This window comes from Ursus americanus, chromosome 16 (genome assembly GCF_024610735.1).
Source record: "Ursus americanus isolate L20-20 chromosome 16, mUrsAme1.1.p, whole genome shotgun sequence".
NCBI lineage: Eukaryota > Metazoa > Chordata > Mammalia > Carnivora > Ursidae > Ursus > Ursus americanus.
Genome location: NC_142142.1, coordinates 16,928,403 through 16,947,484, shown reverse-complemented (window position 1 = coordinate 16,947,484; position 19,082 = coordinate 16,928,403). Strand labels below are relative to the sequence as shown.

General features: G+C 37.3%; 1 protein-coding gene across 1 annotated transcript; it reads right to left on the bottom strand.

Annotated features, from left to right (window-relative positions):
- Positions 1 to 1,240: 1,240 nt before the first annotated feature.
- DDIAS (DNA damage induced apoptosis suppressor) lies at positions 1,241 to 19,046 on the bottom strand. The gene is made up of 5 exons (XM_045815627.2): positions 18,951 to 19,046; positions 9,969 to 10,097; positions 6,292 to 6,453; positions 5,276 to 5,393; positions 1,241 to 4,156 (listed from the first exon to the last, which is right to left on the bottom strand). Exons 2-5 carry the CDS (start codon positions 10,079 to 10,081, stop codon positions 1,748 to 1,750), a joined length of 2,802 nt encoding a protein of 933 aa, XP_045671583.1. The 5' UTR covers positions 10,082 to 10,097; positions 18,951 to 19,046; the 3' UTR covers positions 1,241 to 1,747.
- Positions 19,047 to 19,082: the final 36 nt, after the last annotated feature.

Genomic DNA, 19,082 nt, shown 5'->3' with positions numbered 1-19,082 from the left:
CCCGGAAACTAATCAAGTCTTCAGGCTTTTCTTATAGGAAATACTGGGGGACAGAGTCAAGATACTGATACTATAAAGAAGAAAACATACAAATCTAAGAAGTGGGACATTCTATAAAATAATGGTCTGATTTCTTAAAAAAAGTCAATGTGGTGAAAAATAAAAGGTAAAGTTCTAGGGAAAAAAACAACAACCAAGAAACACAATGAAACACCATGGATGAAACTTACAGAAATCCTGGTTAAACATCATCAATTATTAGATGATCTAGGGCAAGTAGAAAAACTTGAATATGGACTGAATATTAGATGACATTGGACAATTACTGTTATTTTTCTTTGGTATGATAATGATATTGCAGTTACGTAGAAGAAAAAGTCCTCACTTTAAAGAAACTCAGGGTAAAGTATTTGGGAGTGAAATGTCGTATCTGTAGCTTATCTTCAAACAGTTCATCAAAAACAACTATATATCTATACAGATACAGTAAAAGCAAATACACACATACACGAAAGGCAAAGTGTTAAAAATGATTCAATCTAAGTGGTATGTGTAGATGTTATATCATTTTACTATTCTTCCAAATTTTCTGTATTTGTAAATTTTCAAAATAAAAAGTTGGGGGGGGAGAGCCAAAAGTCAGTAGTAAGAAAGCAAAGATGGGTGTAATAACAGCCCAAAAGAAAGATTAGCACTAAATAGAAGGTGTGCATCACCTTCTGAGAATAAAGAAGCTGTGGACGAGTACAGACAAGTGGGTAGCTGAGGGAATACCAAGTGATCTCAATCTTCTCCATGATGCATGTAGAAAGGAGTAGTGTAGGTTGGAGGTATGAAGAGTGAAGATTTGGAATAGCTGCGGTGGTAAACGGCAAAAGACATAAAAGATTTCATATTTTACATATGTAAAAGATTTCACAGGGTGCAGCTTAGATGCTGTTAAGGAGTCTATACTCTATCCATTTTTGCTCCTCTAAGCTCTTCAAGCTTATCTCCTATCATAGAACTTAAGAGATGCTTGCTAGTTGTTTACACTAGGCCATGAGTTTCTTGACGGAACGGCTTGATTTTCATTTTTGAGTTCTTAGCACCTAGCCCAGTGCCTGGTATGCAGTAACCATTCAATAAATACTAAATAAAATAACCGACAGTGTCACATTTAACTCTAAACAGTTAAGGTTTTATTTACCTTTCTTATCCCCAGCCCATAGATATCGCTGGGTTAATTGATTCTCTACCATGCTCCCATAGCATCATAAATGTTTTAGTACCCATTAAAAAACTCTATCATTGCATTTACTGCATTGTACTGAAATTGTCTATTATATGTCTGTCTTACCCAGCAGACTAAAATCTTTTGATTACTGATCTCGTAGCTTTGTATCACAAATTCAGCACAGCAGTTGGCCCTAATACATAGCAGGCATTTTCATAACAATTTAGACCTTAAGTTTGGTTTGCAAAAGCTTTATTTCTGAATGTACATGTGATCTTAACAAATACTTTTAACAAGCAAAATTAACAATATTACTCAAGGACAATCAACAATAAGATAAAGTGCCAAAGTATTTGAACGAGTGCATTCTGGACAAAACACTGGGGAAAAAACAACGGATTTACATGCCTGTTTTCTATCTGCTTCTGTTCAAGTTTTCAAAAATCAAGATTGCTTTCCATACCACAGGAGGCGAAGATTTCCAAACAGACCTACATTTAAAAGCTTAGCAACTGGGTTCAGGTTGACTTTTTATGAAAATAATTCAGGAGACCAACCACTTTTAGACTCAGGCACGGAAGGTGGCCACTTTTCTGAAAATGGAAAGCAACACTGGACTTCTGAACAAGAACCAAGTCCCAAAACTGACTCTTTGGAAAGCCAGCCTGAACTTCTTCGTTTGACACATTTCAGTTTCTTTCTTGGTAACTCTTTTTGATCAGGAGAATCACAGGCAGCGGAGCATTTCCTTAGACCCCCGGCTTGGAATCCAAGCATTTCTGAAGGAAAAACTTTTTTTGTAGTAGGAGGGACCCATTCATTATCAGTTTCAGAACACTCAGCAATAGGACTATTGTTGAAAACCCCTGGTTGTGGAATACCAGGTTTAACAGGGCTCCTGAATTTCTGGCTGGGTGTCTTCACACTGTTTGGACAGCTAGGGGTGGCTTGTTGTACATCAGTTTCAGAGGAAAGCCTTCTTTTTTTACAGTTAACATCAAGATCCGAATAAAAGGCAAGTAAGTTTTTGAAAGCTCCTTCCATCCCATGAGTTCTTGTTTGGTGGAATCCTGCAACTGGAGTTGACTGTGAACATGGAACAAAGTCTTGGCTATCTCCCAAATCATATTCTGAATCTGCCTGAAAATGAGGTGGAGAAGAACATGTTCTTGGATACACAGAGGCAGATATGCTTTGCAAAGATAACTTTTGTGAAAAGTGGCTGGAATTCTCAGGAAGTGATCTCAGTGAGAAATCTGATTCTGTATGAAGACTTTCTGCCAAAGAGTTTCCCCACTGTAACAAAATATCCTGTGACTTTTTGGTAATTTCTGTTGTAATGTCCATTTCTTTAGCACTATCGTCAAAGAGATCAGCAGAAGCATTGTAGCTACCTTCATGACCAGAATAGTTCTGTGTTAAGTTATTGTTGATATGTCCACAAGGCATTTCTTTCAGTGTATTTGTACTTCTATTTGGACTACTGCAAAGTGCTTCTAAAGGATATGTAAGTTTCCTGCAGATTCTAAAACTGTCACCTTGGTTCTTTGGCCACCTATAATGTTTACTTTCTAAGTTGCAAAGGTCAGAAATATTATTATAGCTCCTTGAACACAAAGTTACCAACTTTTCACTCATTTCTGAAAGTGATTTTTCCCCACATCTTTTGAAATATTTGCTATTGAGATAAGAATGGTCACTTTCTGAAGTATTGCTCCTAAATGAAATTTTAGCCCTACGTGGTGGAATTCTGGTAGACTTAAGAGTACCTGTTGTTCCTGAACCTTTTGAAGATGGAAATAGAGCTGACAGATAAGTATTTGGCGGAAAATATTCAGAAATATCACTTCCATTACTACTTATAGAGACAGACTCTGCTGCGTTATTTGACTGTGACTCCTGAACACTAGGACTTGGATTTGCTTCACAGTGGGAAAGGAAGTTATCTTTGCTACAGCTTGCTTTGACGGTTGCTTGAGATGATCTTAAAGCTACAGGCGATGTGTGCATGGCTCCAGTAGTTCTCTGGGAAGTCATAGATAACCTGCTGTGGTCTGCATGTAATCTATTGATGTCATGATCTAGATGACATTTCCTACTACTGGCATCTGTCTGGGTTATAGCAATTTCACTTTCGACAACTGCCAGAAACTCATTCAGGCTTTCAGAGAATGGCAGATCATCCCAAATCTCAGGGTCACAGTCCTGGGAACTACTAGCTATCTCTTCAAGTCTGAGTGATGAAGGTGGACAACACGTAGATCTCTCCTGAAGGCTAGCTTTATTATTTGACTCCAGGGGCTCTTGCATTTTCAAAGGGAAAAAATTAGAGTCAGTAACTCCGATTTCATGATTGGTACGGACTGCAATGGGCTGATAAGCTTGTAAGCCAAGTTCTTCACCCAACTTCTGTGCTGTACTCTTTTTATCCATGTATGAAACAAGGCTCCAAGAACCCTGAAAGGCATCACGGCAGCTACTGGAACCTGGCGCCTCCACAAAAGAGATGCACTTTCTGTTCTGGTGAAGAGTACCAATGGCCTTCCTTTGTTCTGAAGCTGAAATATCATCATTTGTTAGGTTTGAAAGAATGGAAGTGAGTTCAAGTGATGCCTGCCAGAATCTTGAAAAATTATCTCTGCTATGGGACTTGAAAAAACAAGAACTGCTGTCAGGGCCACAGATGTTGCTGAGATCACTATTTGTGTGTTCTGAACCAAGTAAGTGGCTATTTGATGCCTGGGAGCCACTATCAAGTTTCCTGAAATCAGAAAGCTGCAAGAGCTGATGGAAATAGTCAATGACAGAGAAGCCTGAAACACCTGGGTCTGGTAGAACAATCTGGCAAGCTACTAATGCTGTAACTTCTCTCTTGTGGTCAGAGCATTGCTTTAAGAAGTTATTGGAATCTGAACCTTGTCCATGTTGGTTTCCAAAATTCTGTGAAAGAAGTAAATGAATTTAAATGAGAACAAAAATTTCTTCCTTTGACTCAAAGGTGAAACAGGGTTAAAAGAGACACAGTTATAACTCCTACCCCTATAATTTCAATTCCTATAGTGTTATAGGTAGAGTAGCATAAGTAATAGAAATAAACGTTGGAGTAAAGAGATTGGTTCTAACATTTACTAGTGTTGGGGCTTTGGACAAATTATTTAACTTCTCTGAACCTCAGTTCTCTCATGTATAAAATAAGGATAAATATGCAGGACTATTTTATTATCAATAACACAAGAAAAACTGCAGTGCTAAGCAAACAGTAGTTGCTCAATAGTACCTACTATTATATTTCTCAATAGAATCCAGAAACTTTGAATGTTTAAGGAAAAGTTCACACTCACTAAAAAAAGAACATAAACCAGCTAAGATTTTAATAGCAGCAGCAGCAGCAGCAGCAGCAGCAGCAACAAGAACAAAAAGCTCTGTAGCTCCTGATTTCACTGTTACTTTGAGTTTTTCTCAATGTTCAGCTGTAGAATGCTCTATTCCATGAAACCTTGACTCAAGTGTGGGCAAAATTTCCATTTGTTCCCTTTAGCATAGGTGAGACAGAAAACGATTATTCCTCCAGGGTCAGTATATTCTTATAACTTCTACAATCACTTCTGTAATTATTTAAGACCATCCTTCCCACCTGTTCTTAGAGTAACCAATACTCAGATACTTTGCTTTCCATGTTAGTTCTCTCCTCCTTTTACAGATGATAAACTCAAACTAATAAAGAGTTGATAACAAGTTTTACTACAGAATTGAAACAAAATTTGGAGAGTGAAATAAACACCAAATATCAAAACAAAATATCTAATTATTCTGACTTTAAAATAAATTTAGATTTGTAAAGCTCTGAAAGAATCTGAACTGGGCTCTTCTCACTTTTGAAAGAGGAAGCTGTCACACATGTTGTTTTAACAGATCACATTTAGCCTATTTTTACATAGTTTAAAGTGCTTCTACAGACCCTCACATTTATGACTCCTAAAGACTATTCAGAAAATTCAAATTATTTTATTACAATGGAAATGTTAACAAAATACTAAAAAGAAAGCTAGTCTCAATTACCGTCACTCCAAAAATAAAGCTTTGTCCAACAAAGCAAATTTCAACTGCTTTAGTTAATAGGCTCCGAATTGCATCACTGTCCAGTGTTTCTGAAATTTCATTAGGATCCTGAATGTACCTTGATTGGAAAGAAAATTAAAAATGTGAAGACAAAAGCTTTGAAATTTTAACTTGCCACAAAAAAAATACAATTAGTTTGAAAATGCAGCATAAACCTTTGGAGTTATATATAGAAAAAAAAAAAAAGGACTTAAAAAGGTAGGCATTTTGCTCCCTCTAGTTTCCCATAGCTTAGAAAGTAAAAAATGATCAAGTGTGTATAAAGTAGATGCCTCTCTAGTAATCAGGCCCAGCATTTATTCCAAAAGTGGCAATAGGAATAGCAGTGGGATCTTTAGCCCTCAAAGCAGAAGGAAGTCTTTCCTCCTTTGATAATCCTGTTGGCTCTCAACTACAAGGAAACAGACAGAGATTTCTTCTGTCAAGTGATTAGGGGAGGAGAGTAGAAGATGGAAGGGAAGAAAAAGTTTTAATTGCTTGTATCATTCTTACATCTCAGGACACCTTCATAGGTCAAACTATGCAGAGGAAGTTGCAATGCAAGTGAGAGAAATGACAAATTTTCAACCTCCGACATGCAAATATTCCCTCAATGCTTTTTCCATCTTAAGGGGCTTTGGCTACTTGAAAGCTAACCTTGGTTTGGATAATCCTTTAGTTTGAAACAATTTAACTTTCTTATCTTATATTCCTCTAATCTGGATTATTGTAAACTAATATTTTTAGGACAGCTTAGTTGCCCTGAATAAAAGGAGTTTGGTTTAATATCATCACAATAGGTAATCAGGAAATAAATACCTTTCTATTTATTTGATTATCTTTTAAAGGAACCAATGATTTGAGGTCAAGTGATTATCTTTCAACTAAATGCATATTCCCTTAGAAACACATATCTTCAAATTCTACTGATATACTAAAGGAGTAGCTAGGAAAAAAAATGCTTTAAATATTTTTACCTGTGCAAACCAGTGGCTGTAAGACCAAAAAATGCATCTAAGCAGCTTCCAAATACAGTAATGCCAAACAATTTGTTTGATTCTGCAACTTTTAAGGAAAGTTTGTATCTGTAACTGGCATTTTCAGCTTTACCAGTAGAGCCACATTTTGGACAACGAGACCTGGAAGAGTGGAGGAAAAAAAAAAACTATAGAGATGTTTACTAATTTTTTTTATACTATGGAAAATAAATCTGGAAAAGTAAAGATTAAAAATTACATTTTGTGTACGAATTTACTTATATAACATATTCTTAAATGATTTCAGGTCAGCATCTTTTCATCTTCTCTATTCATAACAACTACTTTTACTGACTTAAATGAAATAGCACCAAATTGATAGAAAACTGAAGAAAGAGCGCCTGGCTGGCTCAGCCAGTAGAGCATGCAACTCTAGATCTCAGGGTAGTGAGTCTGATCCCCACAATGGGCATGGAGCCTACTTAAAAAAAGGAAAAAAATAACGAAGAAAAACTGCACATGAGAGAGGGAGAGAGAGAGAGGGAAAGGAGGAAGAAAGATATTCTTTAGGTAGCTAAATTACAATTAACAAATTGAGGCTTATTATAGTCTGGAATTGGGGGGCAAAGTAAACAACGAAATGAGGACCACACCAACAGAAGACCTGATGTTTAGTGTCTATCTTTTGTTAAGAGAACAGTATCTGTTAAGAGAATAATGAATAATCTTGAAACATTCAATAAATATTTATATACAAAGTACCTAGTTTTCTTTTTCTCACCATATAAGAATAACCTGTACTTTCTTTAATTCTTTGGAATATGCTGAGAATTTATTAGGTTACTGAAATTAGGTGTGAAACATCTTTTTAAAGGGATATATAATTATGGCCAAAGGCTTTCTTGTCAAAAACTACTGTGGTCAACTGTAACTCTACTGTTCCGTACTAGTGGTCTGGTCTTGGAATGGTTACAAATTACTTAAACCTTGATTTTCTAATTTGTAAAACGAACAAACAAACAAACAAACAAACAAGGTTGAAGAATTAAATGTGACAAAGTATAAGAAAGAAATAAAGAGTGGCACCTGGGTGGCTCAGTCAACTGAGCGTGAGACTCTTGATTTCAGCTCAAGTTATGATCTCTGGGTGGTGAGATCCACCCCCAGGTCAGGCTCTGGGATCAGCAGGGAGTCTGAGATTTTCTCTTTCCCTCTCCCTTTGTCCCTCCCTCCCACCACTATGTGCATGCACATGCATGCACACACACACTCTCTCTCTCAATAAACTCTTAAAAAAAAAAAGAACAGAAAAAAGTCAGGAAGGATCTAGTGCAGATCTTGCCAAATTAATGTGTCAGTCTGCTTCTTCCTTGTAATTATATTAAATACTGTGATGATTACTGTCACTTCTACTTAGTGTTTCCCTCCTTTCTAGTTGTCTGCAATGTCTTATAACTCTGATAGCCATTTTTCATGTTCTTAATTTAGCAAACTGACCTCTTAATACATCTTAGGATAATGGTTAATCCCAGGACTTAATTCTTCCTTCATGTCCCTAATGATCTGGCTTAAAAATGAGTGGCAAAATGCAAATAGAAAATGTTAGAGATAGTTGTATAATTTTGATTACTGCAGAAAGCCACTAGGGGGAGCCTAAAATCCATAGCTCACAAGGTGACTACTCCGAACAAAGAGTTAATCCTTTGTATAAGTTACTGATTCACCATCGCTAAATCTGTGCTAATTATTATTATTTTTTGCCACAGTGAAAATGGCTCCATGCCAATCCATTCATCTAACCTTACCCTTATGTATTAAGAAGACATTCAGGTCCAATGTAAAGCTCTTAGCAAATCTTAGAAAAATACGTATCAGCATTTTGCAGTTTACAAATGTTTTTAAGCAACTCAGGTGATTTGTACACGTATTAAAGTTTAAAAAGCTCTAGACTAATTACTCCGTACTAACATTTATTTTTTTTTATTTTTTAAAAAATATTTATTAATTCACTCATATAATAGATTCATTGCATGGTTAACCAAAAAAACCTTACTTTTATGAAAAATAATTATGTGTTACAAAATAAAAAAAATTAGTGTCAAGAGAGTGGCATTGTTTTATAGTTTGCAAATTTCTTTAAAGTCTGACTTAAGTACAGCTGGATCCTCATAATCCCTTCTTTGCTCAATCTGTTGTATACCTAAATTGTTCAATCAGAGCTCCCTTATCCAGGGCATCTTAAGCTCTGGGAAAGAGAGGGGGCAGTGATGTCATTCTGGATACAAATTCCACTGCTAATTTGAAGGTAATATAGTGATTATGAATGTAGACAGCAGCCAAATTGTTTAGGCTTGAATGTTCCTGCCACTAACTAGCTAGCTGTGTGATTTGGGGCATGTTACTTAAGTTTCTAAGCTTTATTTTTCTCCTTTGAAGGCTGGCATTAACAAAAGCATCACTCATGGAGCTATTGTATTAAAAGATATAAAGCTCCCAGCATAGTGCTTAGCATATGGTAAACATTCATTAATGTTATCTATTGTTATTACCAGGCTAAAGAGGCAACAATGGCAATATTGTTCAACCTAAATTTTTGTTGCAGATTATCTTGATAAGAAATGACTTGGTAAAAAACAAAAACAAAACAGTTTAAAAAATATTTCACACGTATAGACTACTGATTATGTACCACACAATGTTCTAAGCATTTTGTGTACATTAACTCATTAGATCCTTATAACAACCCTATGAGGCAGATATTACCTTCCCCATTTTGAAGCCCAGATAATTCAAGTGACAGGGTTGGGAGTTTGGCGCCAGGGAATTATGCTTTTTAATCACCATGATATACTGCAGTTAAGTATACTTATAAACACTGTCATATTGTCATTTATTCACTTACTTAAACATTTTCTGTGTGTTTTCTATGAACTAGACCTTTGGACTGGATGCTAAGGATTTAATGATGAATAACACAGATTTAATGATGAATAACACAAACAGGGTGTTTTTGAGTTTACAAATGAATGCTTGAGAGAATGGCTCAATAAAAGAACAGTGATAACTACTAGAAGGATCCCTTAGTCTAGACAGGGGCTGGAACTGCTAATCCCTCTCTATTAAATGTGAACTTGACTAAGAATATTGCTGGCAGGCTATTCTTACTTATATACTACCAAGTACTTACTATAACTATATATTCTCTCCTCTAGGTAGAGAGAAAGTATTTTTAAGGAAAGATTTATTTATTTATTTGCGAGAGAGAGCGCGCCTGCGTGCCTGCAAGTGGGGGGAGGGGCAGAGGAGGAGAGAGAAACTCAGACTCCCTGCATGACCTGAGCTGAAACCAATAGTTGGACATTTAACCTACTGAGCCACCAAGGTGCCCCAAGTATTTTTATTTATTTATTTATTTGAGAGAGAAAGAGAGAGAATGCACGTGAGCACAAGTGGGGGGAGGGGCAGAGGGACAAGCAAAAATCCCCGTTGAGCACGAAGCCTGTAGGAGGGCTCCATCTCAGGACCCTGAGATCATGACCTGAACCAAAGTCAGATGCTTAACTGACTGAGCCACCCAGGTGCCCTGGTGAATTTAATCCTTATCTGCCCCTGAGCTGTAGGAAATCTACAGTGTACACATGTATTTCCTCTCTCATGCTTACAGACTTTACTTTTACCTTTTGGAGACCAGGATTATCCGAGACAAGCACTTCTGACATGAAGGATATATAAAACTGGAATTCTGGAGAGCAAGAACTGAGGCCAGAAGAAATTTTCTTCCTCTATTCATATGTTCTCACTGTGGCCTGCAAAACAAAATAGCCACGGGATGAATGGCAAATCTTCAATTGTATGTACATAACTCATTTCTTAGGAAAACAACTTAGCCTCCACTGTAAAGTGAATAGATGTTTTTTGTGATAAGTGTCAAGATATTGGAAAACTCATTTTATTTTTCTGCCTAATTGAAAGTATTAATAGTAACAAAATAAGATTTAAAACAGGTAGCTCAAACAAATATTCTGTTTTTGAATAAATGCTGCATCCCTGTATTTCAGGAATGATATCATTTAGCCCTTTTCACATCTGTAGAAGAGCTCTAAGAACTTTTTTCTTCCATTAACAGGAAGGAACTTAAATAAACTTATGTGATTCTTTTAAAGAACCTAAATTGGGTAATGGTTCTTTTAGGCTAGAAAAAAAATCACTTTATTAGATTTCAGTGTATATATTTTTAGACAACTTGAAGAAAAAAAAGACAATTCTGATTCTGCAAACAGAAAACTAAAAATGTTACATGGTCAAAAGAGAGTACAAAGTGCTTTCAGATCCTTGTATAAAACACTAATAGAAGTAGAACAACAGCAATGTTCTCTTCTTTTTAAACTTCTTTTTAAAAAGTCAAATGTTGGTTCATCAAAATTTAAAAAATTGATTAGCTTATGTATAGCATAATATAAATGCTCTGAAATAAAAGTCTCTGTACATGTTTAAGACAGACCTATATCAATAAATTTTTCATTTGTAAACACATGGCAAAGGTTTCAATTTCTGAAAATGGGTGCGACTGTTCCTGTGACTGGCAAAATCAAACAAAGTGGAAGTTAGTCTAAAAATCACAATAGAATCTTAAATATAGCTCTTCCTAAGGAAGACATAAATGTAGAAATGTGGTGACTATGGAAGGGAAATCTAAAACGATACCAATTCTATCAATCAAAACATTTCTGTGAAAATAAAATCTTACCACCTAGGCAGTAAGATGAAAACTTGCAAAGAAGAAACATAAAGGGATTTATATAAATTACTAACCTATGTTATTAAAGAGAACATAGAAAAAATAAAAAAAACTAATCCTAATTCTTTGTTGTCATCTTTGTTTTGGGACCCTTAGGATACATGACTAGTAAGGTTCTACTGTAGGAAGATACGTATTCCCAAATTTTGTTGTCATCTAGGTCACATGGCAATCTCTAAGGACAAAGTAGAGTAGGTGAATGGAATACAAGGGGAAGACAGGAAGGCCACAAAATACTGCTCTAGTGCGTCTAACCTTGTTTATTTCCAACACAACAAATGATGGAATGTAGGTCAGCAAAGGCATCTTCCTCCCTCTATATCTCCTCTAAAATCCAGTTTGGGGAAGGGTACAACATGGCAGTACACTTACCTATGAGCTTTGGGAGATAGAGTTGGGCAAAGCTCCCTACCTGAAAAATGTCGTTTCTCATCTGCTTAAAATTTTGCTATTTAGAATGAAGCCTCAGTTCCTTACAATGGCCTATGAGGCTCTTGGTCATCTAGCCCCACCTCCTTACGTCACCTTTTAACACTCTCCTGCTTAATCTCTGCAATTCAATGCATGCTAGCCTTCTTTCTGCTCCTCTAACACACTAATTTCTCTTCTCAGGATTTTGTGCTTTTCTCTTTGCCTAGAGTATTCTTCAAATAGTTGGCTCATTCTCATCCTTCTATCCATAACTCTAATATAACCCCTTAGAGAACCCCACTTTATCTTAAGTAGACACACCTTTCCTCTTAGTTTTTGACATCACCCATTTTATTCCTTCATAGTACTAATCCTGCTTGTGATATATCCAACCATGAAAATGCACATATCATCTTATTTTTGTTTGTTCTACCCCTACTAGTCTGAAAGTTCCTTGAAGAAAGGGATGTGGTCTATCTTGTGTTCTACTATATACCCCAGTGCATAGCACAAAGTATGTTCTTAATCAATATTCACCGAATAAAAAACTATAAGCAGAATTTTGCAATTTAAGAAAAAATTTTATAAGAGTAGGTATATGCAACATAATAGGATTTCCTTCCTTTTTAATTTAAAGACCATTTAAAAAGTCTTCCACTATTAACAAAGAGATCTGACCATTTGTTTTGTCTAGTCATCTCCATTTGATTTTATTCTCCTTAATGCCTTTTTTCTTGGTTCTCTCTCATTCTTCACGTGTTAGTAATTTATGCTTAAGAGAACACAAAAAAATAATCGGAGTTGTATCCCTTGTTCTCTTCCCTACTACAATATGTTTTACATTTCTCTGCCTTTGCTTCTTTTCCTTCTTCCTCTGTCTAAAATGTTACTTTACTTTCCTGGCTAATGCTTATTCTTCTTTAAGAAGTCTTCTTAGGGGCCGCCTTCTCCAGGAAGCTTTCCCCGGTAAAGAACCCTACTTTTTAACTTGCCACTTATCACATCATAATAAACTTAGCTGTTTAATGTTTTCTCCTGGAACAAGGTAAGATCTTAGAAGGACCACCTCATTATATTCCCAAGGCCGAGCTCAAAAACTGTTGATCTGAACTTCAGCTGTTAACTTCCATCCTGATCTTCAGCTTTCTTCTTCCCAAGCTGGTTTTACCATATACCATTAAATATAAAACACAATTTTACCAAATCACAAAATAATCTTATATTTGTATATACATCACAGGGCACAGAGTAGTTTCATATATAGTACCTTATTTAAAACTTAATCATTTGCATTATATCCTCATTTTCATTTCCCCCCCTTAATTGAGGTCATATAATGAGCAGAGACTATCTTCTTTAGGGCTCTAAAATAAAATTTTATTTTGTACCACAACTATATGGGCATTTATCAAATCATACTCTTTACAGAACTTTTGCAAAATTCAAACTTAACGAAATGGATTAAACCTTAAAGATAACTAGAATACTGTGCTAAATGTTGTAGGGGAAACAATGAAAAATAAGATGCTTACTGTCCAGTTGGGCAGACAGCTCACCAACAAATGAAAAACACAAGCGGAAATATTTGGGATTAATTTCTAAATTAATTGTGCAAGTACTAATTGCTGTATTTTTAAAGTAAAGTTGGTTAAATTGTCTTTAAGGGTCTATTGCCCTCTAGTGGATCAAATAAGTATGTCTTAAAAAACTACAGTATTTACAATTTAATGGCCAATTTGAGAACTAAAATGAAAAAGGTCAGTAAACTATTTTTACTATTTGTGTTTCACCTGGTAAGCCCCAGAAGATGGAAAAAGGCTTCTTATTAATTTTCTGGTGGATACAAATCCAGTAAGATCCTTTCAGGCAGTCACTGTTATTCTTTTTGCTGTTTTCATAGTATTTTGTTTACGATACTTGTCATTGTAGTTTATCTCTCTCTCTCTACTGCTTGACTTGCAGCATGGTGAATTCATGTTTGATGGAGAACTGAATGAAGCATCAGGAACAAGTAAATACCAAAGTTACGAAAACCTTACAATGGACTTGGGAACAATTTCCTGTAGAGTATCTCTTGCAATTTATTTTTCTTCTTGATTTTATTGGGAAGGATGGTGATAAAACATTTAATTTTTTCAGCTCCACCACAGCCAGTAAATCATATTCCAATTCAATTTATCAGTTATTTATTGTGCAGCTGCTAATTACCAGGTATTGGGGATAAGTGATGGGCAAAATGGACAATAATCACATAAAAAATTTAACTGACAATGTGGCAAATTCTATAAATGTACATAATCCCATGAGAAAATATAATAAGGGGACTAATCTAGTCTTAGCTTGGAGGAGGGAGAATAGTTAGGCAAATACACAATCTTTTTTTGAAAACTATTTTCACAGGGTTGTCAGATTGAAGGTGATATTTATTTTCTTTATATGTTTAAAGTATTTTGAAAATGTATTACTTTTATACTTTAAAAAATCAATAAATATAATAAAAATACAACGTAGACAACTCAGAAATACAAAGAAAATCTTGGGTCCTCTCAATGTCTCACACATAAAAATAGAAACAAGAAGATCGAGATAGAGGGGGAGAAATGTGCATATTCGGATAGGTTGATGGGAACTAATTAGGGCCTCAGGGAGCTTTTGAAGTCCCAGAAGATTTCCCAGGAATGTCCAAGAATGAAGAAGACTCTGACTTAGATTTATTAAAATACTTGGGGTCCAGTATTTAACATGGAATACTTGCTTTCTTTCTAATCAAGTTATATGGGGATCTAAACCATATCCAAAGATGCTTTACTAATTTACCATGAAAAATTACAGTCACAAGGAAGGGACACATCTTAAACCCACATTTTCTTTTGGGTATAACGATATGTTAAGCCAAATTATAAAGAGAAAGTTGCTTTAAGAAGGGGCGTTAGGTGAATCAAATATTTTAATGGAATCAGGCTAATACAGCTGATGCGTCCTTTTCTCTCTAGAGACGGTTTTGTCAATGGGCCCAGATACATAACTCATTAATTACCATCCATTTTCATACTCGCCAAGTGGTTCTCAAACTTTAGTGTGCATCAAAATCACCTAGAGGGCCTGATAAAACAGACTTCTGGGCCCCAACTTGAGTTTGATTCAGTAAATCTGGGACGAGGGCCTGAGAATTTGCATGGAAATTTGTGCTTATGTTGCCCACACTTGAAAATCACTGGCCTAGCCACTGAGGCTGTGTGATGGTGAACAACACTTGTGATTAATATGGTTACAGTTAAATCATAAAGCCTGAGAGCATTACAGTCCCTTTCAGATAACTTTGTAAATCTTTGCTCTATTATCTGGGGACCTTTTAGCTAAACTCCTTCACTACCAATTTCCTAAAAGGCGCCTTAATATGAAAAACCATGCCCCTATATGTATATACACTGATGTAATTTTTTTCTCCTCTGGGCTAGACTAGAAAATCTAGAATGATTCTTATTAAATGTTCGATCATGGAGAAAAACTTAACTGTTCAACATTGCTGAGGACAAGAATTCCTGTCCTCTTCAAGGTTCTTTTAGCTCCACTAAGAATCAAAATATGAGACAGTTAACAAGAAAATCAAATATAATAGCATGTGTACCTAACAGGGAATCCACACAGACCTGAAAAATCCAAAGACAGTCAGGCAAATTAAGGTACATATGTCATCCTAAACTAAGTAGAAGTGGGTAGGGGTCCAGGACTTCCAAGGGAAGGCATGCAATCCTCAGAAAAAAGTAAAAAAGGGTAAATGTTTGGTAAACAAATGATTGCTGGGCCATTAAGAAACAATGGGAATAAGAGAGGACTTTGACTGAACCAGCCTTGCTAGGCTTCTCCTTTCTATTGTATTTTACTATATATCACAATGTAGATATGTGTGGTGATAGCTCTCTTCTTGGATGAGGTCTTCTATCTAAATTCTTTTTAGGCAGTTATGGGGGTGGGAGGGGAAGTAAAGAGCTTTTCCTGAATCTGCTGGGTTTCGATTGCTTTTTAAAATAGTCTTCATGCCATCTCGGGGCAGCCTCTATACTCCCAAAACTGTTCTTGCTGTGCAAGAAAATCTGTCACCTTGTTGCTCTCAGATTCCTGTTTCATATTATACAGGCCAAGAGGCCTCAACTATTTTGAGTTGTTCAATAAAACGACCTAATGGTCACTCTCAAGGGTGCATACTTTTTCTAATTTTTCTAAAAGTGGTTATAACAACTCCTTGAGAAATGACTTACTGACATTAACAGAAAATTCTAGAAAGGGATGAGAAGGCAGGAAACAGAAAATTAAACAAAAAAACCCCCCTCTTTTATTTGGAGAAATATTGGTGAAAAATACATTTAAAACACTACCCAAGAAGGGGCATCTGGCTGGCTCAGTCTGTAGAGCACGTGACCCTCATCTCAGGGTCATGAGTTCAAACCCCATGTTGGGTGTGGAGCCTATTTAAAATAAAATAAACCCTAACAACAACCACAAAAACCCCAAGAATCACCAAAGAATCTCTTAGTACAACACAGTTTGTCCACTGAATTTGTGGTAGATGACGTACTATTTTAGGGATGGGGAGGATAGAGTTAGAGATAGAAAACACAGGCTCTTGTGTTCAGGGCATTTATAAACTGTTGTCTAAGACAATGTGTAACTACTAGGAAATGACACAAAGGTACATAAAATATCTGCAAGCTCCAGACTTCCACATGGAGGGGACAGTTATGGACAGCCAACTATTTTGATGTCTCATAGACATCTCAAGTTGTAATAGGTAAAAAACTTGAATTCTTAGTTTCCTCTTAAACTTCTTTGTAGAGACTGCTTTTAGAACAGGCTTGAGCAGCTGAATGAAGAGCAAGGCAAAAGGGCCTGCAGTGACCAACCGGCTGAATACAGACATGCCCATCAGGCCACCTACCTCAAAATATCCATAGGCCCTAACAGACCAACGGGCTACTTAGAACCAGGAACAGTTACCAAAAAGGGAAAATTCCATACATTGCCACATCTCCTCATCTTCCCCCTTTATTCATTTTTTAAAAGATTTTATTTATTTATCTGTCAGAGAGAGACAGCACAAACAAGGGGAACAGCAGAAGCAGAGGGAGAAGCAGGCTCCCTGCTGAGCAAGGAGCCCAACGTGGAACTTGATCCCAGGACGCTGGGATCATGACCTGAACTGAAACCAGACACTTAACCCACTGAGCCACCCAGGTGTCCCACCTTCCCCCCTTTAAATACAGACCCACTCACTCTCTCGGCAGAGGGTCTCTCCTTTGCTGTCCTGCCTGCCGCTCCCTTGTGGTGTATTCAATAAACTTTTATCTCCTTCGTGCCGCTTTGGGTGAATCCTTTCACTGCCTGTGACACTGGTTTCTACCTGATCATTGCCCCACATCTGGGGGCCCCTGGTCCAATCAGACAAATATCACTTTCTTTTCTTACAGTTTTCTCCATCTCGGCAATGGTACTACTCTTCAACCAGTTAAGTCAGGTCAGATACCTAGGAATCATCTTTAATTCTTTTTCCCCTCAAGTCCCACATTATTCCCATCTGTATGTCCTTGGATCTATTTCTGTATCTTAAAACCAACATCCACTTCCACCCATATATTTTGCCACCATCTTAATCACCTGTTGCTTCTGCAGCTGCTTTAGCCTCTTAACTGTGTGATCTTGTCCCGGCTCATCTCTCAAGGCCCATCTCACGACCTATCCTTTCTGAATATGTTCCAAGCAGCACTAGTCTTTCCTTAAGTTCTTGAACACTCAGATGCCAAGCTCTTTCCTGCCTTAGGGCCTTTGTACAACCTATTCATTCTGGAATGTTCCTCCTTTTCTCTATTGCATGGCTGGATCATTCTCATCTTTTAGGCCTTACGCTGTCAACCCCTCTGTTAAAAAGAAAACCACAGACCCCAAATGGAGTCATTTATGCAGAGTCCCCAAACCGGCGCTTAATACCTAATCTAATTGCAGTTTTCAATCTCCCTCAGAAATATTGTCTTAACTGGTCACTAAGGGATTTTCTGGATCAAGGCCACCAAGAGCTCTCTCCATCTTATCAAAGGTAATCAGCATAAGACTCACCACTCTTCCCCCAGAGGGAAAGTGACCTTGCTTGGAACAATCCTTTCTTTTGCTAATAACTTTCTCACCCCGCCCTCTTTCCTATAAAAACCTTCTATTTTGTACAACTCTTCTGAGCTTCCTTCTACTTGCTAGGTAGCATGCTACCTGGATCATTTAATAAAGCTAATTAGATTTTTAAATTTACTTGGCTGAATTTTGTGTTTTAAGACCTCAGAGAGGCCATCCCAGACCAACCTAACCTGTTATCCTTAACTCCATCCATCAAAGAGCAAGGCAAAGGTTTAAGTTCTATTTGGTGAGGAATCTAACTTGTTCACCATTGTAATCCCAGTACCTGGTAATTCTTGGCAAAGGGAGGCACTTAAAACTATTTGCAATGACTACTGGGTACTTTGTGACCCAGTCTTGCAAGTCAGGAAAGGCTTTCTGACTTAAAAGTCTTAATAAAGTGAAAGTTAAGGAAGCAGTAAGAATTGGCCAAAGTGGGGATGGGGTTAGAAGAGGTATGGAGGTGAGGTGGGTTAGTGCACTTGAGGAACTCAACATTTCCTAGGGCTGGAGCCTAGGGCTAGAGTGGTGAAAAACAAAGCTGGAGAGGTAGGAAAAGCCTAGACAAGAAGGGCCCTGTTAAAATATGTGAAGGAGTTTAGACTTAAACCTGAGGGCAAACAGGAGGCAAGGAAAGGTTTTAAACGGGGCGTGCCCTGATCAGATCTGCGACTTATCATGTAGCCTGGCAATGTGGAGACTAGATTGGAAAGTAACAGGATCGAAATGAGAGCCAGCTGGGAGGCTGGTCACCTACCTATGTAGCAGTCTTGGTGTAAAAAGTGGCGAGAATTGTATGGATTCGAGATATTCAAGAGGCTGGTGATGACTAGCTGAATATGAGATAAGGAAGGAATCAAGAAAGCTTTGAAGTTTTCGGTTTGGGCACACTGATAAGCACTTCTCCCTCTAGGCCATCAAAGCAGTTTGGAAAAGACCCCTTTTCGGCACGCCGTACTCGGCATAGCCTGCTAAATCCCTATCTCTGAGCACCTCAAAAACTGGAGTAGTACTTTTCCTCTTTGTGTTACCGGTTCCACACGCTCACCCACATCTAGCTCGATAGCTTAGTAAATGCTGAGTAAACGCTCGCTGAACTCTATCAACAGCACCGCCTAAAATTTAAATGACTCAACTTTTTCCTCTTTACTCAGGATCCTTTTACAGAAAAGCCTAACTCCTGAAAAAAACAACACACAATGCTCTAGTTCTCATTTGTAACGATACTGAGGACCTCGTTAGGAGTCTCGCCCTTTGCGCGCCACGAGAATCTCTTCCCACAGCTCCTCACCTGAGGCAGAAGACCGAGGCCTGCCCGGGAAGCGCTCGTTAGTGCAGACTCTTGGGACTTAGCGACGAGCCAGGGGCCTTCCAATCGAATCTCCCGCGTCCTTTTCCGCCGGAAGTGACGCTTTGGCGGTGG